Raw genomic sequence first — 22343 nt, 5'->3', positions numbered from 1 at the left:
TTGATATGATAACATATCCTAACATGTGGTGTTGTACAGCTTCTACAGGATAAGAACCTAAGTTAACAAGATGTTTGGTATAACGGTGCCTATAATGAGTCCCTGCCCTCCCACTGTGTCACTGCCACTGGAAGCTCCACTTCATATGAGAATCACTCGACTTGGTGTTTAAGAGCTGGGGGGGGGTGGGGATTGTTTCTGTTGTCATCCAATTCAAGACACTGCTGGAGTCACAGCTCTGAAAACTAATAGTGAGTAATGTGAGTGACTAACAGAGAGAAACTCAGGGCGGTAAGACAACAGCTCTGGGCCCTTTAATGGAAAGTGTTCAAGCTGTAGTTCATTTATATCATAAGTTAAAAAGTCCAAGTCTTTTACAAACTATCATCCCTGTTTCCATTTGTTTATTTATCCATCTGTTGATCCTTGAACCATCACTGCTGTTAAAACCACTCGTGAGGCCCTGGTGTCACTTTTCATTAACCTTTCACCTCATGCAGTCTTTTATATTTCAAACATATGTACTGGCCGTGGTTAGCGGCCCATGAGATAAATCTAGAATATATAATTGCACATGAAACTATAAAAACAATATTTTGTGATGATGAATGTATGTGTGAATGCGTATGACTTGTTACAGTCTGTGGAAAATGAACGGAAACCTGATCATATACTTGAGCCTGACTAATTTATTGGTGGACTAATGAAAAATCATAAATATTAAATAATTGCCATAAAACTCCTCATCTCAATGTTTCAAAAATGAAAAACTGAATCTTTTTTGTATTAGACAGCAACACATCTTCCTGATAAGTCTCATTTAACCCCCCAAGGAGACATGCATTCAGCTGTGGAGCAGACTCTTACCAACTGCCTGTTAGCTCGCAAGATCTGAAGACATGCACAGCGTGAAGGCAGAAGGAAAAAAAGAGTAATCAACAAAAGATAGAGGAAAATAACCAGAGAGAGAGAGACAGAGAGCAATATGAGTGCTTGCTGAAATACCAAACTTTAGACAAGATATGCAGTGGGAAAGGAAAGAGAAGAAAACTGATTTTGTGAAGAACCAGAGACACAGAAGATATGACAAGAAGAAAGGGTCAAATTACAAGAAATTGCTTAGTAACAAGTGAGTGACAAACATGCGCTATTTAAGAGGCTGTTAAATACAGAGACGGAATGAGGGAGGGGAGAGTAAGTAACTGCAGAGGAACCAGCAGGCAACAAGTACCATCAATAATTCATCATAACATGCACACAAACGTTATCTTGCTTTTCTTTACTGCCTGTCATGTTTGCCCTCAAGCAACATTTCCCTAGTATGGTTTTGAAAAGATCTTCTCAGCGGGGATTCCGACAGAATAAAAACCATGCAGTACATCTTCTCTCTCTCTCACACACACACACACACACACAGACCTGTCCGTTGCCCATAAGCGTGGTGTCTTCTCCCATCAGTATGTACGATCCAAAGAAGAAGATGAAGGCGTGACAGAAGCCCAACAAAGTCCAGTACAGGAAGGTCCGAAAAGACAGCAGAGCGTTTTTGCTTATGTCCCTGTAGGATGTAAAAACATTATACTTTACTTTAGAGGACTGAGTAACAGTTCAGTGTAACACTTTACTATTAAGATGGGTAAGTTAATTGTTGATAATTTACAGAATGATTCAGAAAACATTTCATAACATGTAAATCAAACATTACGTACATGGCAACAAACTCAAACTACTTGATCTAAATTAAATGTTGCTCGAAATCTCTCTCAGCCACCTTTGCTAAAGTAGCTTCCCACAAACGCTCGATCAACAGGCTTACCTGTACAGGCCAGGTTTGTTCTGCAGGACGTGTGGATGGACCAGCTGTTCAAACAGGCTGAACACCAGTATGGGCAGCGAGGTGAAGCAGATGTTGTACAGTGTCAGATACACACTGTCGTACAGAGTCTGGGATGACGAGACAACATGTCACTCAACACAAGCTTATCAACTTTATCCACAGCTCATCGAACCAAACATGATAGGCAGGGATGTTGAAGAGCCAGATATATTATACGAATCAAAATATAATTGTGGCAATATACTTTCTGTGTGCATCTGTGCTGTTTTTCAGGTATTTTTATCCCAAGATGAGACAAAACAAACAAAACATAATGAAAAAGGTGAGACATAAAGTTACTTACTTGTTGTGAAAACAAACAGAAGAACTGGTATAAAAACTGCGGCGTAATAAAACACACATTCTAGAAAAGAGAGACACAGAAAGAAATGTTACATGAGTTGCAGTGAAGGAGACGTGATTAAACACAATCTTGATAAAGGCTCATCTAAAACATTTTCTATAAATAAGAACATAAATACAAAATAAAACCGTTTGTTTGCTGGTATTTGCATCAGTATCTGAATCTACTGCTATCAAGTCTAAGGAATACTCACAAGCTAAGAATGATCAAAGAATCTTGTTCTCAGTTGAGGCATGTATTTGAATTAATAAATCAAAATTCAAAACTTTCACTTACCTTGTAGAAAAAGTACTGTACAAGCGTAGCTATTCGAATGTAGTAGAAGTGACCGTGGACCAGCAGTAGTTTAGCCAGGAACCTAAACCTGGCAATTGCATAGTCACTGTTTCTCACGGCCTGACGACCCTCCTTCCCCATGATACCTGGAGGAGACACACACAGACACATGTTAGAGAAGAAAGAGCAGTATGTAAGTTGAGTGTGAGACCATTGTGTGTGTGTTGAGTTGTTACCTATGCCCACGTGGGCTTCCTGTATCATACTGACATCATTAGCTCCATCTCCAATAGCTAAGGTGATGGGTTTCTCCGGAGATGTTTTGAAAAGACGTACCACCTGGACAGAAAACAGTAATACTGATTTCTGGATTGAGTTTCAGAGCAAACAGAGCAAGAATAGAAACTTTGACTTTACTAAAACAATGAGAGTTTGTGTTTTAGCTCATGTCAGAATATTGTCAAAATCGAAAGATTCATTACTCTTCAAAAGTAGTTTTGATTTAAGTTTTGTTGAGGTGAGTGGTGTGAGCGGCAAAGCACTGGTACCTTTGCTTTCTGTAGTGGGGCCATGCGGCAGCACAACACCGCTGAACAGTTTTTACACACTTCCATAAAGAGCTTCTCATGCTCCCTCAATGCTAAAGAGAGACTGGCTCCATCCACGACCAGCCCGTGCTGTATGACATGGTCCTCCTTTATCCTGAGAACATACAGAGAGAACACATCAGAAAATTGTATTAATTAAATGACTGGTATCCAAATAAATCTGACATATAAACATATTTAAAGTTATCGACGAAGTGATTCTATTCTATATATCTCAGAAGGAGGATCACACGCTCACCTCCTGGCCAGTATGCGGAGCTGCTCGGCACACTCGTTGTCTGAGCGCTGCTGCAGAAGCTCCAGGATGTTCATGGTTCGGTGGAAGTGACCACAGGACAGGCTGACACTGACCGCTGTTTCATGTTTGTCCCCTGTCAGCACCCATACTTTGATCCCCGCCAGCCGCAAAGCCTCAATGGTCTCCTGCACTTTGTCTTGGAGTCTGAGGGACACGAGGAGGAGAGAGAATAAACTCCATGTGCATGTTTGATATATTGTACAGTACAAAAACATTCAAGTGATTCCTTTATAAGATTAAACCAGGTAAACTCTCAGGTGATATGAACCTAAAGGATATTTAGTTTTGTACTTGTGGGTGAGGTGACATTCAGACCTGGTGTTTTTGTTGCTTAGCGCTTAATGTGGTCACACCCTGGAGGCTTGTTAGTAAACTAGAGCGCTCGTAATTCAACAAGACTAATTAGATGAATGTAGGGTGCATTTTCCCTGAAGCTTCTTTTATTGGACAGGTTAAGTCTGAGTGTGGACAAACAGGTTTTGAAGAAACCAAGCAACAAATAAACAAACAAATATGGTTTGACAAATAGGAAGTTGAACAGACGTCTTAAACAGCAAAAGATAAAACTAAAGGATCGAAGCATCCATGACCTTTTTCTCTGTGTTATTTACAGCATCTCTTAGAGCCTGACCGATTTGTTGGCTGGCCGATAAAATGAATACGATATAATATTACCATGACTATCAGGTTTTTTTTTCTGGACTAAAAAAGAGAGAAGGAATTCCTGGTGTTGTCTTCCATAATAGATGAGATCCTCTGATTGTGACCATATGTGCCTGAGGAGGAATTCATCCCAGATAGAAAAACAGATCAGCAGAGAGGAGAGAGAGAGGGGGGGGGGGAGCGAGAGAGGAGGGGGTGGGCTGGGGGGCAGAGATATAAATGGAGTGGGAGAAGCGCGAGGCTTATGCGAGGAGCAGATGGTGAGCGGATGCAAACACATATCAACATTCATTTCCAGAGAGGCTCAGCGAGGTGGCGTCTCCATCTCCCCGCAGACTGTACGTTGGTCCACTGTTAGATTCTCCCTCCCACTGTTGAGCTGTCTGTTCCTAGCACTGTGTTATCTACTGTTTTATAAAGCACTACTTTTTCTATTTGGGACTTTCTGCTTTGGCATTTATTAAAAACAGAAATAACTTGGTTGGGTATCAGCCCTTTAGTTTTGTGGCTGCAATGAGCTGTAGGTCTCATTCTAAGCACATCAAAAAGTGCACTTACAGCTTAAAGAGTAAAACATGTTAGTACTATATAAGAGAAACAGTTGTTAAAAGTAACAATGTGGATTTAAACCATATGCTTTACCCAGTGGCAATAGGATATTTACTAATTGCCAGTTGCAACACATGATATAAAAACATATATTACATCATGCTGTATGTTGGGGAGTTAAAGTGGCTTTCACATCATAGTAAATCACATGTATTATAATTGGCTTTACTTTAATGGAATAGTTTGATGGTTTATTCAATTTCCTGAGACTATGTGATCGATACCACTAATAGCCAGCAGGTGATTAGCTTAGCATAAAGACTCAAAGTGGGGGAAACAGCAAACCTGAATCTGTCTTAATATATTTAAACAGTACCTCTAAACGGTGCTCATTAATAAACATGTCATGTCTGACATTATATGGAAGGTGAATCTCTTTTTAAATTTCATTTAGCTGAATCTTTGCTTCTGGACAAATCCCAGGTAGCCAATTCCACCAATTCCACTTTTTATCATAAACTAACACAAGCACATGCTGGCTCCAGCTTCCTATTGAGCGTACTGACATCAGTCACAGAACCGAGGCACAGACACCACAGTGTTTGTCCTGTTTGTCTGTAATGCTGCCAGTTTGGAAGGCACTGACAGGTTGGCAAGCGTTTTTCCATTGTATTGATTTGTGAATGTAACAAAATCAAGTATCAAGGGCAACAATAATATCATAATAGTGCGATTTATTCTGTAAATATTCATACTTGTCCTCCACCCCTGTTGCTCCCAGGACCTGCAGGTCTTTCTCGATGTAGCTGAAGGCCTCCTGAAGTCTCTCCTCCCTCTGCTGCAGAGCAGTGCGGGCGCCATTCAGTCGCCTGTCCAAATCGATGTACTCCTCTGGGCTGAAGTGACGACATGCGACCACCAGGGTCCGCAAACCTTTCTGCGGTCGGAGGAGGGGGGTGAGGGATGGGAAGAGAAAAACAAGAGATATGAGAGAGCATGTAAGACGAGATATAATGACAACAAAAGATAAAATAAAGATAAATATTAAAGGACAAGTTCATGTGGAAAGGAACAGTAGGTCAAGAGGATATGGGAAAGGAATACGAATAAAAGAGAAATAACAGAAAAACAAATTATCAAAGCTTGGCTTTAAATCAGGGAACCGGCCTGAGGGGTCAACGACCACAAATCAACCCAGACCAGAGCACCGACTCCTGGGTACTGATGTCGGATTACATGATGTGGGGGCCAGATACGCCTGTTTCTGTTTGTGAGTGTGTGTGTGTGGCTGTTGTAGTGAAGAATTTACAGTCTAATGGGAACAGAGAACGACAGAGCCAGAAGTAATTACTACAATGTTGTCAAATGTCAGGCCTACACATGAACACGCACAAAAGAACGTGTGCTTGAGGAAATATTTTCAGAGTCAAATATTTGAATTATTCATCATAATATTCAGACATTCTCTGACGTGTTTAGTTGAGTAAACAGTTTGTTCAATCAATGTGACTCCAGTTCATCAGCACATTCACAGAAACTCATATTTAATGCTTCACAGTAAAATAAATGAGCAGCTGCTGGATGATGGTTTTATGTTTTGTTATTGATTTTATGATGTTCGATCTAATAAACTGATGGATTTGGAATTATTTGCTGACCAATAACCACTGAATAGAAATTAGTAATCAAACGATGAAGAAAGATTATCAGACACAAGAAGTGCATTTCAATTAAAAAACAAAAACAAATGACTCCTCACCAGTGCAAACTCATCAACGTGCAGTCTCGTCTTCTCTATCTCACCACTGGTGCTGAAAGGCAAGATGGCGGACTCTGCTCCCTTGGTAAACAGCACTTGACCTCCTTAAAAGTCAGGACATGCAAAAAAAAAACATGCTTATATTCATATATAATATGTAATATGTATATATTCAACCATATTATCAAACTGCACTTGCTATATTCCGTCAATTATATCAGTGAGTGGATATTTGTGAGGTAGGTTGGATAAAAATTGTCTTTTGAATGCACTAGATCTACCATTTCCCAAAAGTGCAGAGAGGTAGAACATAGTGTTACCTGAGGGAGTCTGGAGTATGACGCTCATCCTCCTGCGATCAGCATCAAACTCTAACACGTGGAGCAGTTTGTACCTGAGTGAACAAAGACAGCATTTTTGGACTGAGCAGTTATGCACTTAAATAACTGAACACAAGAAGGGTAACTTTAAGACATATGAACAAAGGATACCAAGAAAATAAGTTTCACTTCACAGCCAACAATAATATTTTGAGTATTTGTGATATTTGGAGAAACTCAGGGTGAGACGTACTTCTCTAACTTGCCAAATGTTTTGATTTCCAGGGTGTCTCCGCTGCTGCCACTGAAGGCCACTCCGATTCTGGGAAAAAGGAGGACAGAAGTTATTGATTAAAATTCTCTGGAGAACGAAGACTTTGACCTTCAAGTTATCAGAAATATGAGCCTTTGAAAAACAAAAAACTGTAACTTTCATCCATTGCCCTTCCTCAGGCCATTCAATCATCAATCTTTCTCAGTTTATGTCATGTGCTCAGACTGTAGGACAAAGGTGGTGAATCCTAATAAAACTCAGGTGAACCAATAGAAAACCCAGCCTCCAAACAAGGCAATACAATCTAGGACCTTGTTGAAATGTGCCAGCCCAGAAAACGTTCTAACATATTCAGTCTGATCATGGTTGTGTATTCTGAGGTCAGGGCTCCGACTGTGTCGCCTTTTGCTTTATATCATCACGGATGCTCTGTGGTTCAGTGGAGCACGGAGCTGCAGGGTCATGGGTGCAGTCCCTAACCGCTCAACATAATTTTATTTAATGGTTCGAAAAACTGCATTGACAAGAATTACTGACTTGATGCACCATTAAAATCTTGACACATCAGTCTGAGAATTTAAGATGGGTGCTACACAGCCACATTTCCTAATCATCAATTCTCCACGGTTTTCTGCAGAGATGGAGGAGTTTTTCATTTCTTCTCCAGCTTCTACAACGACCCGTTTTGCACAGGTATAGTAGAATCTCTAATTTTTCAACCACCCCCTTGACATCAAGTTGCTGCCTGTGCTGGATTTCTGGGAGCAATAAAATAAGTGAGTGAGGAAAAAGTCCCACTTTTCATTTAGCCAGCACTCCGACCTCCACAAGGATTTTAATGTCCCTCAGCAGCTGACAGTCAGGAGAGGTAGAGCGGCACGTAGACTTTAACCTTACGTCTACAGCCAGGATTTATATAAATGCAATTAAAATGCCTATATATTGTGACAGGTAATTTCTGGCCCCAATAAAGCCGTAATTCCTCTATTATACCAATAGTAGCCTGAGACTAAAAACACTGGACACTTTCAACTCAAACTTTACAAATAGTTTTACCACGTTTTGTTTTTTTACTATACTCGACATCCTCACATAGACAATAAAGCCTGAAATTACCTGTGTTGTAACAATCACACATATTTTAGATTTGGTAAAACTACAAGCTCTTCCTTTATTGGTACCTTTGGTCAACGTCAGCTCTCATCTATTACCATATTTCTAGGTTCTAAATTAGATTTCGACATGTGTATTATTTACACATAATAAGACAGAAGAGAAGTCTGTCATGAGGCCTCACCTCTTCGCTGCCTCTACTAAAGCTTTCTCGTCTGGGGAAGAGGCATAGTACTCCATGTGATTCGAAGAGAAACCGTTTGTGTGGGAGAACGGGTCTCCTCCAACCAGGCAGTCGGGTTGGTCGTAGCTGATGTGAACCGTGTGACACAATGCCACCGCCTGGAGAAATAACAATTCCTCACCGATCTGTCAGGAGAGAAGACAGGGAAAGATGAGAGAGGAAGAAACATCTTGGGTGATGACCTTTCGCAGTTCTAAGTCTTAGCTGCACAAGTGTGTTAGTCTAATTATCTATAACTGAGTATATAACAAGCCAAAGGAATGAGTGAGCTTGTTTGATACTGTGTGTCTTTGTGTGTCTGCCAAGAGAAAATGCATGTAATGTGTGTATGTATGAGAGTTACCAGGTGAGGCATAGAACCATCCGGTGAATCGTCAGTCATTCCCTCTGGAACCAGTTTGCCGTTAACCTCCCGGTACTTTGTTCCATTAATGGAACACTCACGGAAATGCATCTCGTTTTCTGTTAGTGTACCCGTCTTATCGGTAAAAACATATTCCACCTGGAAGACAGAAACACACAATAGTGCACATGTAGGTTAGGTACGACTGAAGGAGAGGCAGAGATGTTGTAAATAATAAACAAACGCCAGAATTATCAATTAATCATATCGGTTCTTAGACTTTTGCTGTGTGTGTGAGTGTGTTTGAGTGTGTGTGTGTACTTCTTCTCCATACCTGCCCCAGCTCCTCATTGAGGTCGGAGGTGTTGACCTGAGCTTTCTGGTCAGTTTCCTCGTGGTAAAGGTCCAAATCCCAGCCAATGAAAAAGGAGCCCAGGAACTTCTGCATCTCCACGGTAACGTAGAGTGAGATGGGGATGATGAAGTTGTAGAGGACCAAAAATGCCAAGAAGTCCGAGATGAACTTTAAGATCTAAAGGAGGCAGGAGAGAATCACATTTTTATTAGGATGACACACAAGAGCAGTGAAACTTAAACTTGACAATTGTAAACAGGGTGTGTTGTCTCAAACTATAAGGGGTAATAGTGAGACAGCTAAATAAATGTGCTTAATGCACATCTATTTCACACTAATGGTGCGTCAGCTCTAATCCTTTTAAATTAAAGCAGCCTGAGTATCACCAGCTATGCATAAGTGATAATAAGATGTGTGACCTGGAGTAATGAAAGTGTATGAGATAAAGTAATTGGTAAAAGGTTTAGACTGGAACAGGGTCAGCGTGACACTAAATCTAAAAACACAGCCATTGTTTTATTGCAGTTATTCGGCTCTGTCTCCAGGGAGCAGGATGTCCAGTTCACAACTTAGATTCTTTTTGTCTCTCTGTCTTAATACATAGAGGCTGCTGACTGATCGGTGTTGGCAGGCAGGCTGATGGGCGAGCACACTTGTCCTGTGGCGGGCACTTCCTCTATTATGCCTAGTCACAAATTCTTGAAACACCAACCTCTGATTGTGTGTATACAGACGAGGATTCAGACCATTGTACATCTTTATATCTTCACTACCTTCATTTAAGTATATCCGCAGGTGACAAAAAGCCGAAAGATGAAAGTGGATGAAGGTAAAAAAAACATAATGTCGAATATCTCACTTCCTCCTGTCTCTGCCGCTGATAGCCTGCAGTACTTACAAGAAACAAATCAATAAGAATGTGTTGAGCTGCTGCTTATTTCAAAGCGGACTAACCGGACTGCTGTTTTTCTCTTGTTCAGTCTTTTGGTTGTAGAAGGGCTCGTCCCACTTGTCCTCGGCCTGCCAGGCATACTTCAGGATGGTGCTGAGGACCGCCTCGAACAGCAGGATGCCCAGGTAGATGATTAGGAAGGTATTCATGGACCTGACACAGGGAATTATGTTAAGTGGAATGTTTTATTAAGTATATTCGGAAGCAGGAACTTGAGAGGCAACAGAAAAAGTGCTTACTTCTCCACTGCAGAGCGCTTCTGGGACTTGCACTTATAGTTGAGGGCCATCTTGGACTCCATCCCTGTGTAAACTGCCACACCTAACAGCACAGTTGGTTTGTGAGAGCATGGTCTATTGATAATGCAGATAAGACATCAAAATTCTCCATGTGTCCCTGGTAGATCCTTGGCTCTAGTTTCCCATGCCAAGCAATTACAACAACAGCATACACTATCTTACATTACAGTCAAACCCTTTTAATATCCAGTCTACGAGCACAGTCTTCAGTTAACATAATCTGACTTCAGCCATATGATAATGAGCAGCCTGCCCTTCCCATAATGTCCACAGAGCTCGGCCTTGTTTGTGTCTCAGTAAACAAAGCTGCATCAGCCTGTTCTCATGCCTCCAATCTCCACTGGAGGTAATTCACAAGCAATTTGTTCTCCAGCAACTATATTTTGTCTTTCTTCCTCTTTCTCAGGTCAACTTGAAACTTCCCATTGCAGCAAACAGATTAACTTCATAGCTGCTTCCTTCTCAGTTGAATCATTTATTGTGCTTCTCACTGTACCGACTCACCAAAAATCTCTTTGGTATTTTTCAACCTGGCCCCTCGCAGCAGCAAATTCTCCGGACCTAGAGGTCTGACATAAAAGCAAACATAAAAATATATAAATACAGGCAAAGACAGATGTGGTTATATGACTCTGGTACTAACAAGACCTTGATACAAACAGTGCATGAGGCTCATACATCTTTTGTAAACATAATTAATCATTCACATTTCATTATGCATTCTGCGAAATAACGCTCTTTTGAATCAATGGGGATTTTGTAACATTATCCAGGGACAAAAAATCTTGGTCCTCTTCTAAAAGCCTGGAAAGTGTATTAAAGAACAAATCCACATGTTTTATCCTTCACTACTGTCCCAATAAATTTGTTTTTTGTAGGTTTACAATATTTCAGCACCCTGTATTATCCTGTTCTGAATGTCTTTAGTTCCTCTTCCACATTTATAATTATTAGTTCAACCAGCTGGATAAATCTGATCTCACCTGACAATCTCCTCCCCGTGCTCTGTCACCGTGATCCGACCAACAAACCTGGAAAAGACCAAAGGAATTTAGGTTGAGTGGACCGCACGCACACACAGAGGAAGAAATCATGTACATTCATGAAATGATTGGAAAGGCTTTCACAGGCTCAGCAATAACCTGGTTAATGTAAAGTCTGTATTTATATACAGCCGGTCAGAAATCACATTTCTCCATTAGTCAGATTCTGACAGGCATGAGATTAATGTCTCTGCAGCCTGTGTAGTTTTACTGAGCATGTGGACTGACAGAGAACGAGCTCTGTGGGGATCAGTGTTTCTGTAACTGTGAGAGTGAATCAATGTTAACAAAAAGTAATAATGTTAAACAAAGGAAACAGGCAGATTCAGAGCTGATACTTTCGGCTTCAGCTGGATTTCATTTTGAAAACAATGATGCATTACAGCATGTACTGATCTTCCTTTTCATCCTACTGCAACTCTGCCACAGAGATACTCGCCCTCTCAGCACACATGTTATTCACCCATAAGAAATGAGGTCTAGTGAATATAATGGATGCTAAATTAAATATGTAAAATTAACTATCTAAATTTACAGCTTAAAATCAATACATTTTCAACCAAAAATAAAAAAGATTAAAAAACACAGAAATCTAACTATAGCAGTGTTGTAATGTTGTAATATTGGATTAGCTGGGAGTGCTTTGTGTGAGGGTGTGGCTACAGGCAGGGGCGGTTTACCTGTACAGGTCAGCTTCTGGCTGTTGACACTCCACCACAGCCTGCAGAGACTCCAGCCGGGACACTGACTGACACACGGATGTCTCCGCCACAGAGTAGTGGGTCTACAAACATACACACACACACAACACATGAGGACAGTTAATGGTCCAGAAAGATACTGTAAATGTGATTCTTTCAATTATTTTTAAAGCTTTATTATAGAGCCACTCAATTCCTATGCTCCAGGCCATAATCTAAGATCTTACAAACAACACTTGCTGTTGGCTCAGCAACTCCTTGTCTGAGGAGACTAGACTTGGAGGCAACTTTACCTGTTTTTAAACATTGCATAAAATATATTTTTATAGGAAAGTTTTTTAACATCTGATATTTATGTTATCATGTACTTGTGCTATAGAAATAAAACTTTCACTACGGTATTAAGTGTTACCTAAAGAAACATTGTCCATTTGAGTTGTTAGCTCTCTAACACCCAAGTCTGCAACCACTTTCCAGAACAGATATCTACAGATATGTGATCCAGTGATAGTGACGCTGCAGTATTTTGACAGTCTGTGTTAAGATACTCCTAAAGGAAAGGTACTACTGCAGTATGACTGCAGTACACAGAAGGCAAACAGCTGCAGTGGAGATGAGATAGAGACCTATGAATATCTCAAAGGGCTGCATATACTGTACAAACACATTACTACACCAAAACAACAACCCCCCTAATTTGTATAAATAAACTGTAACAGAAGCAGCAGGAAATGGTTAGAGAGACAATTAAGCTAAATAGCCTCTGGCAAGACTGGGAGGTGAGGAAGAGAGGGAAGAGGAGAGGAGAGGGTATAAGAGAGTTTAGCACTGACATATGTTTTGCTGACAGAGGTCTGCCAACTCCATCTTCTGACCAATTAAAGACTAATTCTCAATATATGCAAACAGTGAGTCTCAATAAGGCTCTCTCTGCTTAAAGCTTCAATATGAGGCTCAATTAGCCTTGTGTTTCAGGACCATCAGTACGCATCACTGCAGCTATCACTGTTAAGTAGATTCCTAAATCTCCACTTGCTGCAGTGCCTCACAACACAAGGCTACACAACCCAAAACTTTAGTTTTTACTGAATGTTACATTTATTTATTTGTTTGTACTCCACAGCCCGTCTTTAAGGTGCTGCAGCAGGCCTGTGGAGTTTGAAGGTTTGAATCCCAGAGGCAGTTATGGACAAAGAAAGAACACAACACAGATCATATTGTCTCATATGCTCCTAACACACTCCAACATACAGACCTTAAGGTTGGTCTCTCCATCAAGGCTGGCTGAGGTGATGTGACAGGTGCCGTCTGCACGATCTGACGACAGCAACGCCAGGTCAGCAGGAAACGTTTCATCTTTAGCCACACGAACAATGTCCCCGACCTGGATGGACAGACAGAATAACACTCAAACACATAGTACAATACACAATGTCCCCATGGTTTGAAATGAACCTTCCTCAACCTTCTGTAGCTTTTTGTCAATTTATGAATCTCTACGATGTATTTCTTACAGTCAAAGTAATATGCTTTTGTCCAACATGCCTTCAAACTATGAAACAGGTATTTAAAAACAGCTTAAAATGATTGGCTATGTTAGATAATACGTCTGCCTACAGGAATGTCTTCTTAACATTTGCAATGTTGGACATTTCATGCATTCTAGATCATTCATTCTATGGAAAGCTGCATAATTAGATGTTGTCTGTGTCACTGCAACAAATGCATCATTCACGCAACATTCCATCCATTTGTGTTGGTTGTTGTTGATGCTCCCTTCATTTCAACATATCTTCTGTAAAGTCTAGTTCTACGAACCCCTCACCAGCAGCAGGCATTTAACAGGCGAGCTACAGTGAGTGATGAGTATTGGCTGTGAGGTGTGAGAGGGTATTTTAGGGTCACTCATGCCCCAGGTTTTCTGTCGTCTTACCCTGATGTTTTTAGATCTCGTTTGGACCAGACTTCCACTGCGAACCACAAACACTGGAGCCCCATTCACCTCATTGTCGGCCTTGTGTCTCAGCCAGTCCTCGTAGCCCTACGAGAACATCCAGTCAGTGACCGACCAAACAGAGCAGCTCACAAGTAACAACCTCACAGTGGAATATTGTATTTTAGCTAAACAGCGGTGACAACTAGTCGCTGATCAACTGTAACCTTTTAAGTTACTCTAAACAGTTTTATATGAGTTTATAAATTAAGTCAATATTAAACTTAGTTGAAAAAACTTAGATATTAAACTGCATTTATCTTAAGTTCCCTCTTTTCTGCAGAATAAAGAGGAAGCTACCATGTGCTTGTGCTCTCACCTGTTTTATGGCAGTTACTGTGATCACAAAGAAAAGAGGCAGCCCACTGGTGACTGGGGAAGTTGGAGTATCTATCATTAACTGGAAAGACAAATACAGTGAAGGGGGGGTTGAAGAGACGTCAACAAACTGGAAGTGCAGTGGAAAAAAAAGAGTTATACCACAGACTCAGTGAGAGCGGGTGTGTCCTGTTGAGAGAGAAGACTAGAAACTTCAAACATCAACAACATCAACAGAGAAGTAGTAGCTGGTGTTTCAAACAGGAAATTGACATAACTTCCCTAAAGGTAAACCGTCACCACCCACCCACACACCATTTACTGGACCAGTAAATGTTTCCTCAGCTTTCTGAACCTCACGTGAATCAGTGATGAACCATTTGAGACGTTAAGGTGGAGTCGAACTTTGTGGTTTTTACACATATTTATACCCCAAACTGTTCAAAGGTTTCGGTGGCGTTTTTGTCTTGATTGAACAGTTGATCATATAGAGAGGCAGGAAATGAGAGCAGAGTCAGAGGGGAAATCACACAACAGGCTTGATTCGAACTTCGGGTGTTTGTGGCTTATATATCGTCACTCAGCCACCTGCCTGACCTATATGGAAAAAACATTTTTGCAGATGAGCAAATGCAACAATAGTTTAGAGAAGCACAGAACATTGAAGCACAGGGATAAATGTTTTAACAGTGGGTTGATTATAAACCATGAGTGTAGCTATTGGCTTAAAATTCATCTCCCTTCTGGTAGTTGACTTTTAACCACTAACAAAGAAATTAAGTCTTTGTCAAGCTATGAGGGCAGAGGTTTAATTAAAAGGTAACCTGGAAACACACAATGGATTTAGGTGAGCCACACTGATCAATAACTAACTAAAAGTAACATCAAACATTACATTCTATATAATTATAATAAGAATTTGCATCAACTACAATGAAATCAAGTTTTCTTTCTTGGTTGGTTGAGTGGTACAGCAGTTCACAGCAGTTATCTAGGAATCCAAGCCAGGCCACCTACAAAATGTTCATGATTGCAATCGAAGAAAACGTCTTGTTCATAATGTCAAGATAACAAGTGATTTGAGACTAAGCTGAGTGGGTGGAAAGGAGCTTTCGACAGAGTCAAGTCAATTTCTCTGGCCTCACTACCCAGGCCCAAATGAATAAGGAGAAGCCTGAACATTTGAAAGCCAAATCCTCCTTCCCCAAAAGCTGACGGATGCAAAGTGAAGGCCAGCCGCCTCGAGACGGCTTGTAAAGTCCCACATATTATTTAATGTGTGGGCGTGATGTGTTAATACAGATGCAGACCTGTCTCTCTGCTGGGCCCTGGAAGTCTATGAGTCAGTAGCTCGTGCACAAACAGACGTTTGTATTGAAGACACGCACATTTGTGTTTAGGGCAAGAAAGCTGAGGACACCCTTGACCCGTGACCATCTGAATGAACAGAACATGTACAGTGTTCCCGCAATAAGGAAAAAGTCAGCGTTTGTGCATTTGTGAGTGTTTTACCTGTACGAGGAAGATGATGATGAAATAGAAGTTGGCTATTCTCCTGAACTGCTCAAACAGATTCTTGGGGACAAAATTCCAAATGGTGTACTGAAAAGAGAAAGACGAAAATACAGTTAGTGTTTACAGAAATACAGACTATACATGCAGAAAGTAAGGAAAGTAAAACATAGCATAGAACACAAATGTATGAGGCAGTAAGTCTATCCTACTTCTGACTGTAAATGGCCAAATTAAGAAAAGGAATACGCTGAATTAGTTTTTAGAGTTTAACTGTGTAGTATAAAAGAAAAGCCATGTTTGGTATAGTATTGTACATTTCCATGTCACTTCATGGCCGACAAATATAAGAGGTGAAATAAATACAGAGTAAATAAGTTTTTGTTTTTCTGTATTCAGCCTCAGATGTTTTCATAAAGACTCTTTCAGTAAACAGGAGGTTGACATCCTGTAGAGCAGCATGACCTCAGTCTGCAGATACATGCTGCAGGAGTTCACCCACTTGTGCTGAGGAGCTGCTCACTCGCCGCTGTGACTACTTTTGTTTTACCGTTTGATCTCAAGTCATCACTTCCTGTGCAGCACGGTGTTGAGAGAACAGCTGCAGGAAGTTTTCATTTTGTTATTGAGGTGAAAGCATCACATAAACAAACGGATTCCAACAAGAATTATCTTGTTTTTATTAGAGCTGTTTCTGTCTCTTCAAACGTATGACTTGAAATCAATTCAGTACTTACTGAGGTAACTTAACCTGACTGTCAATCATTTAATCTGCTGCCTAATCAATAACAGACGTCACTGCTGGTGGCAGGTGGCTGCCCTCTTTGGATTATCCTTTTGTTCCACCTTCTTCTAACTAACCTAAGAATCCTCTCAGCACCAAAATAACTTGTGTGTGTGTGTTGATCTTCTTATCGACGAATTGCACTTCACCCCTTATCTCTCTGCCAGTGCAACTAAACTACAGACCTTCATTTCCAAACTAGTTAAAGTGGTTCCAGAAAGACATTTGAGTTCTTTCTTCTGTCACACAGTGTCAAGATTCATATCTTTCAAAAAAACAAGAAGTGCCTCAAACCATCTTATTTGTGATTAAAAGAAAAACCCTAAAAAACAGTGCATCTATATCTCATCTGTTTTGGTGGTTATGTGAGGGGAGGAAGCAAATATCTGTCATGATACAAGTTAAAACATTGTGTAGAAGGGAACCGTTACTTCCTTTTATTTAAAAGAGTAAAAAAACTGGCTCAGGCAACAGTCGATACCTTGGATGAGATGATCCTGTTGTCGGCAAAGCGCTGTGGTATGTAGTGGCCATGTTGGGGGAAGCGGTTTGCCACATAAACCGTTCTGGTCTCGCTCTGATGAGGGGGGTCAAAGCCCTGAGGGAAGGGAGGACACATGAGAAGAGAGACGGTGAGGAGAGATGGAAAAGAAGGGATGTGCACGAGATTTTCTGGTGGAATCTTCATGAATTTAAATACTCTTTACTTTCCTTTGATTCATATTGTAAACAAAACATTTGTTTGACTAAATGATCTTTGGCCTTTTTGTCACAGATTTCACATTTTTTTAAGCAACATAATTAATTGAGATATTAATCTTCATTTCAATCGGCAACTAAAATATTCATTCTTTCCAGCCCAACACTATCAAAATAATGAATAAGTCATAACTAATAATTACTATTATTGAGTTACAGTATGATGACATAACATTTTTGTCCAAATTATGAAAAACACAAACAGAGTATGACAAGTATGCTAGTATGACAAATAATAGTCTTGTCAAACAACTTATAACATTCTTGTTCCTCTAACCACAGTAATAAAGTGAAGTATGCATTGAAAATCGTTTGGTAACTGTGGTGAACTAAGGTTAATTTACTGGAATATGTTCCGACTTGCTTAGATTTAACTTCATTTTCTGGAACTGTCCTTTCTGCCACAAGCCAGCTGCTACAATAGGAAGGTTAATACAAGTGCTTCCACTCTTTTGCAAATTTGTGTGACGTAGGTGTGACACACACTCGCACCCATACGCACACACAGAGGAATGTATCTGTGCCACGTCACACACACATTGATTCACTTGCACAGGGACACATGCAAACTATTAGTGCCTTTCTCTCGTGCTCTCCCTGTGCTGCGGATTTCTGGTTTGCAAACAAAAGCACCACACCTAAAGCTAAACAAACATAGACTGTGATTCTTTAAAATGTTGAGTAAAATGTCTGTGATGCAGAAGCTAAAGCTGACGAGTTCAGTGCTCAGACTTTACAGTCCAAGCCAAGACCTGGCTGCTCACGCTCTACATCAACCGTCAGCCCCTCTGGAGCGGTCGGGCTATTGGCAAAGAAAAAGAAGTTGTGGTTTGTTTGCTTTCACAATGCTAACAAGGAGGAAATGTACTGCCTTGACTATAGGTGCCATTCTGTGTGCTGACATGTTTCTGTCTGGTATGTCAGTTATGATAAGAGGAAGAGGAAACATTAAATGGGCAGGTATACTGTTGAGAAACAAAGGTTTTGGGGGGTTTGGGAGTTTGACGTGACTATTCTTTTACTGTGGGAGAGCCCTGTAGACGGCCGACCAAATTTTCGGATACATCAGAAATTCATCCGACCCCCTGACAACTGGTCAGGAGCATCTGATCGCTCGTAGCTAACTCCTGTGCAACGTACGACACATGATGCTCAACCGAATTGGAAGTTGGTGCGACTCTAAAATGAGTGTCCAAGATATTGGGTCAAAAACGGGCTCAAATCGTACAACGTAGGCCCATCACATTGTTAAACAATGATAAAACTTTGTTTTTCACCTTATGAAGTCGATGCCGTATCAAACTAGCAACAGCTAGGTCTCATCTTACTGATATTAAAGGTCTCATTTACAGGGTGTGTAAGATGTTGTACTAACAGTGACCTCTTCATCATGGACTGGCATAACAATCAGTGATCCACTTCTAAGAATAAAAGAAACATTTGTTTGTCAGGATTTTCCATTTCTACTGATCCATTCTTTTCCACTTTGCTCCGAGCTTTCAAAAGAGCATCTATGTGACATTTCTCTGTCATTTAGGTGCATTTATTTTCATCTCAGTCACAGTTGGCCTTTGCTCAGCACACAGATGATGGATGGAGGAGTCGTGAAAACTGTGGCTACAGTAGAATGACAGCGAAATAACATTTTTATGTATGAGTTAGACCAACTCCTGACCTCTAAACTTCAACTCGTGTAGCCTGAAACAACACAACTGCTTTCTCACACTGAACATCACCGATTCCATGTTTTCAAGGCAAAGAAATGAGCAAAATCTTGAGCTCCAATGACAAAACACAAGGTATCTGTGAGACAAACGTATGACTATTCAACTCTGTCATGTTTAACCACTAATTTAAATGCTTCCTGTTAAGAAGATACAGAAACTTCAAGAGAAAACATAAATCACATGGTCGAACAAACCCTACAGTGGAGACACATGAGTCTCAGCAGCGTGCCGACCCACTCAGTCATGGCAAACAGCAGCATTTCTCAACTAACTGTGAATTCCTGAACTGGGAAATGGAGCCAACAGAGGAAGTTCTCACAGATTTCCAGTAAATGAATGAACCCTGGTTCAAACTTCTCAGTATATCGTGCACACATGAGACTATTTTTTAAACAAGACATTTTCATGACAGAATTGTTTCATGATAAAACATCGGACATAAGAAATACCCCCCAACTTCCCAATTTTCAGGGTGAGATTACAAGAATGTTTGATACAAGGGAGGAATCACTGTCATTGAAAGCCACACATGTCGGGGCAGGTGCAACCTGGAAAGGGGTAAAACTGCAAAAGCCTGCTATGGGGGTTGAAGTAAACAAGAAGCTGAACATATTTGCTATGACACTTAATGTGGAACCAGCTGACGTGCCTGACAACCTGGAACCTGAAAGCAATGAGCGGCAAAGCAACAACAAGTTCAATGCTCAGTACAACAACCCCCACAGCTCAGGTTTGTAAAACGATTTTTCCCATCCTGAGGAGACATGTCCCAAAGTTTACATCTCTGTTTGGGACAATCTACTGCTGTGAACAAAACTTTATCCGGCTCAAGACTGACTGACCAAACTCATCTGTGAGTAGCATCATCATCACTACCATCTTATATCAGACGCCTCAGTACAGAGAAGCAGTTCTTCCACTTTCAATAGAGGTTAGTGTCATATACTCTATTCAACAATTTAGTAGAGCCCCCAAAGGATGTTATGAATATTGAAATGGCCCTGGATTGGATAAGTCCCCACCGATGCATGTCAATGAGGGTTCATTGTTGTGAGTATGCAGTGACCGTGCACACAGGATGCGCTCATGCGCTACCGAGCCGAGTGACAGGTACACAGAGAGGGCAGGTATTAAGGTCAGGTCTGTCTGCCTGCTCAGAACTATACATCCGTCATGAAGCTGCAAAACTGAAACTCCTGGTTTTACGATGACTTCTACCTGCCAAGGATGGAAAAAACGCTATGCGTTGTTTAATGGGCCATCGATGCAGCAGGACGGGTCAATATGTTGGAAGCAACAGTGTGAAACGCTAAGTTAAAGCTCTTTTATGTTATTATAAGAAGTGTCAAAAATGTTGGTTCATCATGAAACTGTGGTCGGACAAATTAAACTATGGCGGGCTGCCACAGTCTGAGTAATTAAGCCTTAAAATAATTTCTCATTCTCTTTCTCCACCCAGTCTGAGGAGTCTGAGGTTCTCGATCACCATCACATCAATCAAGTGTCAAGTTAAGTTGCTTAATCATTTATTTCCTTGCACATGATAGCTTAAGTGCAGCTCAATTGCTGGCAAGGAACACACTTAACTTCCTTTTGTAACTGTAACAGATGTGTGATTGAGAAATGAAGGGAAGCGCCTTAACCAATGTTTCCATCAGCACTGCAATGAAGCTTTAATGTAGTAATCAGTCACTACAGGAGGGTCTGGTGATTTCTACCTCTAACAGCAGATAAAAATACAAATAAACAATGCTAATGTCCCTGTGCTGTGCTCTCTCCTAAATCAACAGTCTAAGTTGTGTGCTCTACTTGAGGCAGCATATATGAAGCAATAGTGCATAATGTTATAATAATTTCATGTTTGTGGATGAGTCCCTCCCTGTTAAACCATCGGCCCTCCCTACGTTTGTTAATTATACTGGCTCCAGCTCCGATCTGCAGTGCTATAAACATAACACTAGGGTGGACACAGTAATTTTCACCTCTTTACTGTGCTATGACGTCTTTCAGAGCAAACAAACACCAGTCACCTGCCCGCCACGGTGCTGTTAAACCAGAAATACTGTGACTACACTTGAGTTTTTAATGCAGTCTACCTAGATGCTAGCCAGCACACAGGTCCACTGAGTGAGCACAGCCCCGAAATAGGTTTTAAAGCACAGCAATGACATTAATCCATGTAGAAGAAAAAGCTGCAATTAAAATGTATATATATATATATATATACACACACTACTGTCAGTATAACGTGAATTTCTGTTCCCAGACTTTCATGCCCTCATCAATTTGTAGGCTGACAGGTAATTACTGCCTGCATGAAGCCTACTGGTCCCATAGAGCTTTGTGGGGAATCATTTCCCTGAACAATGCCTGGGAGACAGACTTAGGCCTCACAATAAAGGCAAAGCACTGAGTCGTATTACAGAGGCATTTAATCAGATGGGATGAGCTAATCGGAGATGATAGTAGAAAGAGATTGAGTTGCATAAAGAGTGATGGTAAAGACAGAAAGACTGCAGAAGAAAGAGGAAGAGAGAGAGAGAGCAAGATCCGGTCTGTAGTCAGATGCAGGGAGTGCTGCTTCTGATGGTATCACTGATGACAAGAGCAATGCTAACATGACCAGAGGCACGCCAAACAAATATCTAATAACATATGGTATAGAATGAATAGCCAGAAGCACATATAGAGATGATAAGGAACTTTACAGTTGTATCAATTGTGGCATAGACCAGTTGATTATCAGATGTTTCACTGCTTTATTACAGTAGATTATTGCTGCAGAGAGAAAGATCATAAACAAACACAGTAAAAGTGTGGGACATCCTGTTAGCTAAACAGGCTAAGGCTAAACTCGCACTGATTCGGCTACGTTTAAAAACACATCACCGTTTACGCCAAATTTAAAGCACCAAAAACTGAGAAGTTTAGAAAATGCCGTCTCCATTTTAGTTTGAAAACTCTTTGGCTGCGTCGTGGTGTGGACAAGTGTGGAAACATTTGCATGTTCGTAGTAACTTAGCAAGTAGACAAACTGCTTCCGGTTTACATTGGTACACACATTCCTAGTGTATGTGAATGGTCATGTGATATGTATTTTCAGGTGTGTTATAGACACGAGACTAAGATTATTACTGATTCAGAGCTGAATAGTTCATGTGGATGGACATCGTTTTAGTTTTAAAATGAAAATGTAGTAGTATAGATGTAGCC

The 22343-nt window shown here is 40.7% G+C and overlaps 1 protein-coding gene across 3 annotated transcripts in view; it reads right to left on the bottom strand.

Annotated features, from left to right (window-relative positions):
• Window positions 1-22343, bottom strand: part of atp11b (ATPase phospholipid transporting 11B (putative)) — a 42887-nt gene that overhangs the window by 18357 nt on the left and 2187 nt on the right. For 2 of the 3 annotated variants that reach the window (XR_004698237.2, XM_035175884.2), the window contains exons 2-26: window positions 17126-17242; window positions 15861-15950; window positions 14350-14430; window positions 13971-14078; window positions 13293-13421; window positions 12017-12120; window positions 11277-11324; window positions 10798-10862; window positions 10234-10315; window positions 9997-10147; window positions 9022-9219; window positions 8688-8846; window positions 8285-8469; window positions 6967-7035; window positions 6714-6787; window positions 6394-6497; window positions 5390-5571; window positions 3363-3566; window positions 3065-3218; window positions 2753-2855; window positions 2517-2662; window positions 2181-2240; window positions 1817-1944; window positions 1420-1558; window positions 868-891 (exon numbers count right to left, since the gene is read on the bottom strand). Coding sequence is in view for 2 of the 3 variants with exons in the window: in XM_035175884.2 (XP_035031775.1) it covers window positions 868-891; window positions 1420-1558; window positions 1817-1944; window positions 2181-2240; window positions 2517-2662; window positions 2753-2855; window positions 3065-3218; window positions 3363-3566; window positions 5390-5571; window positions 6394-6497; window positions 6714-6787; window positions 6967-7035; window positions 8285-8469; window positions 8688-8846; window positions 9022-9219; window positions 9997-10147; window positions 10234-10315; window positions 10798-10862; window positions 11277-11324; window positions 12017-12120; window positions 13293-13421; window positions 13971-14078; window positions 14350-14430; window positions 15861-15950; window positions 17126-17242 (2904 nt within the window). In the remaining variant the exon portion in view is untranslated. The remainder of the gene's footprint in view (window positions 1-867; window positions 892-1419; window positions 1559-1816; window positions 1945-2180; window positions 2241-2516; window positions 2663-2752; window positions 2856-3064; window positions 3219-3362; window positions 3567-5389; window positions 5572-6393; window positions 6498-6713; window positions 6788-6966; window positions 7036-8284; window positions 8470-8687; window positions 8847-9021; window positions 9220-9996; window positions 10148-10233; window positions 10316-10797; window positions 10863-11276; window positions 11325-12016; window positions 12121-13292; window positions 13422-13970; window positions 14079-14349; window positions 14431-15860; window positions 15951-17125; window positions 17243-22343) is intronic. The other variant, XM_035175885.2, reaches the window with a different exon arrangement.

Source organism: Hippoglossus stenolepis, chromosome 14 (assembly GCF_022539355.2).
Source record: "Hippoglossus stenolepis isolate QCI-W04-F060 chromosome 14, HSTE1.2, whole genome shotgun sequence".
In the NCBI taxonomy this organism is placed as follows: domain Eukaryota; kingdom Metazoa; phylum Chordata; class Actinopteri; order Pleuronectiformes; family Pleuronectidae; genus Hippoglossus; species Hippoglossus stenolepis.
This window is presented reverse-complemented; position numbering and strand designations above follow the sequence as displayed.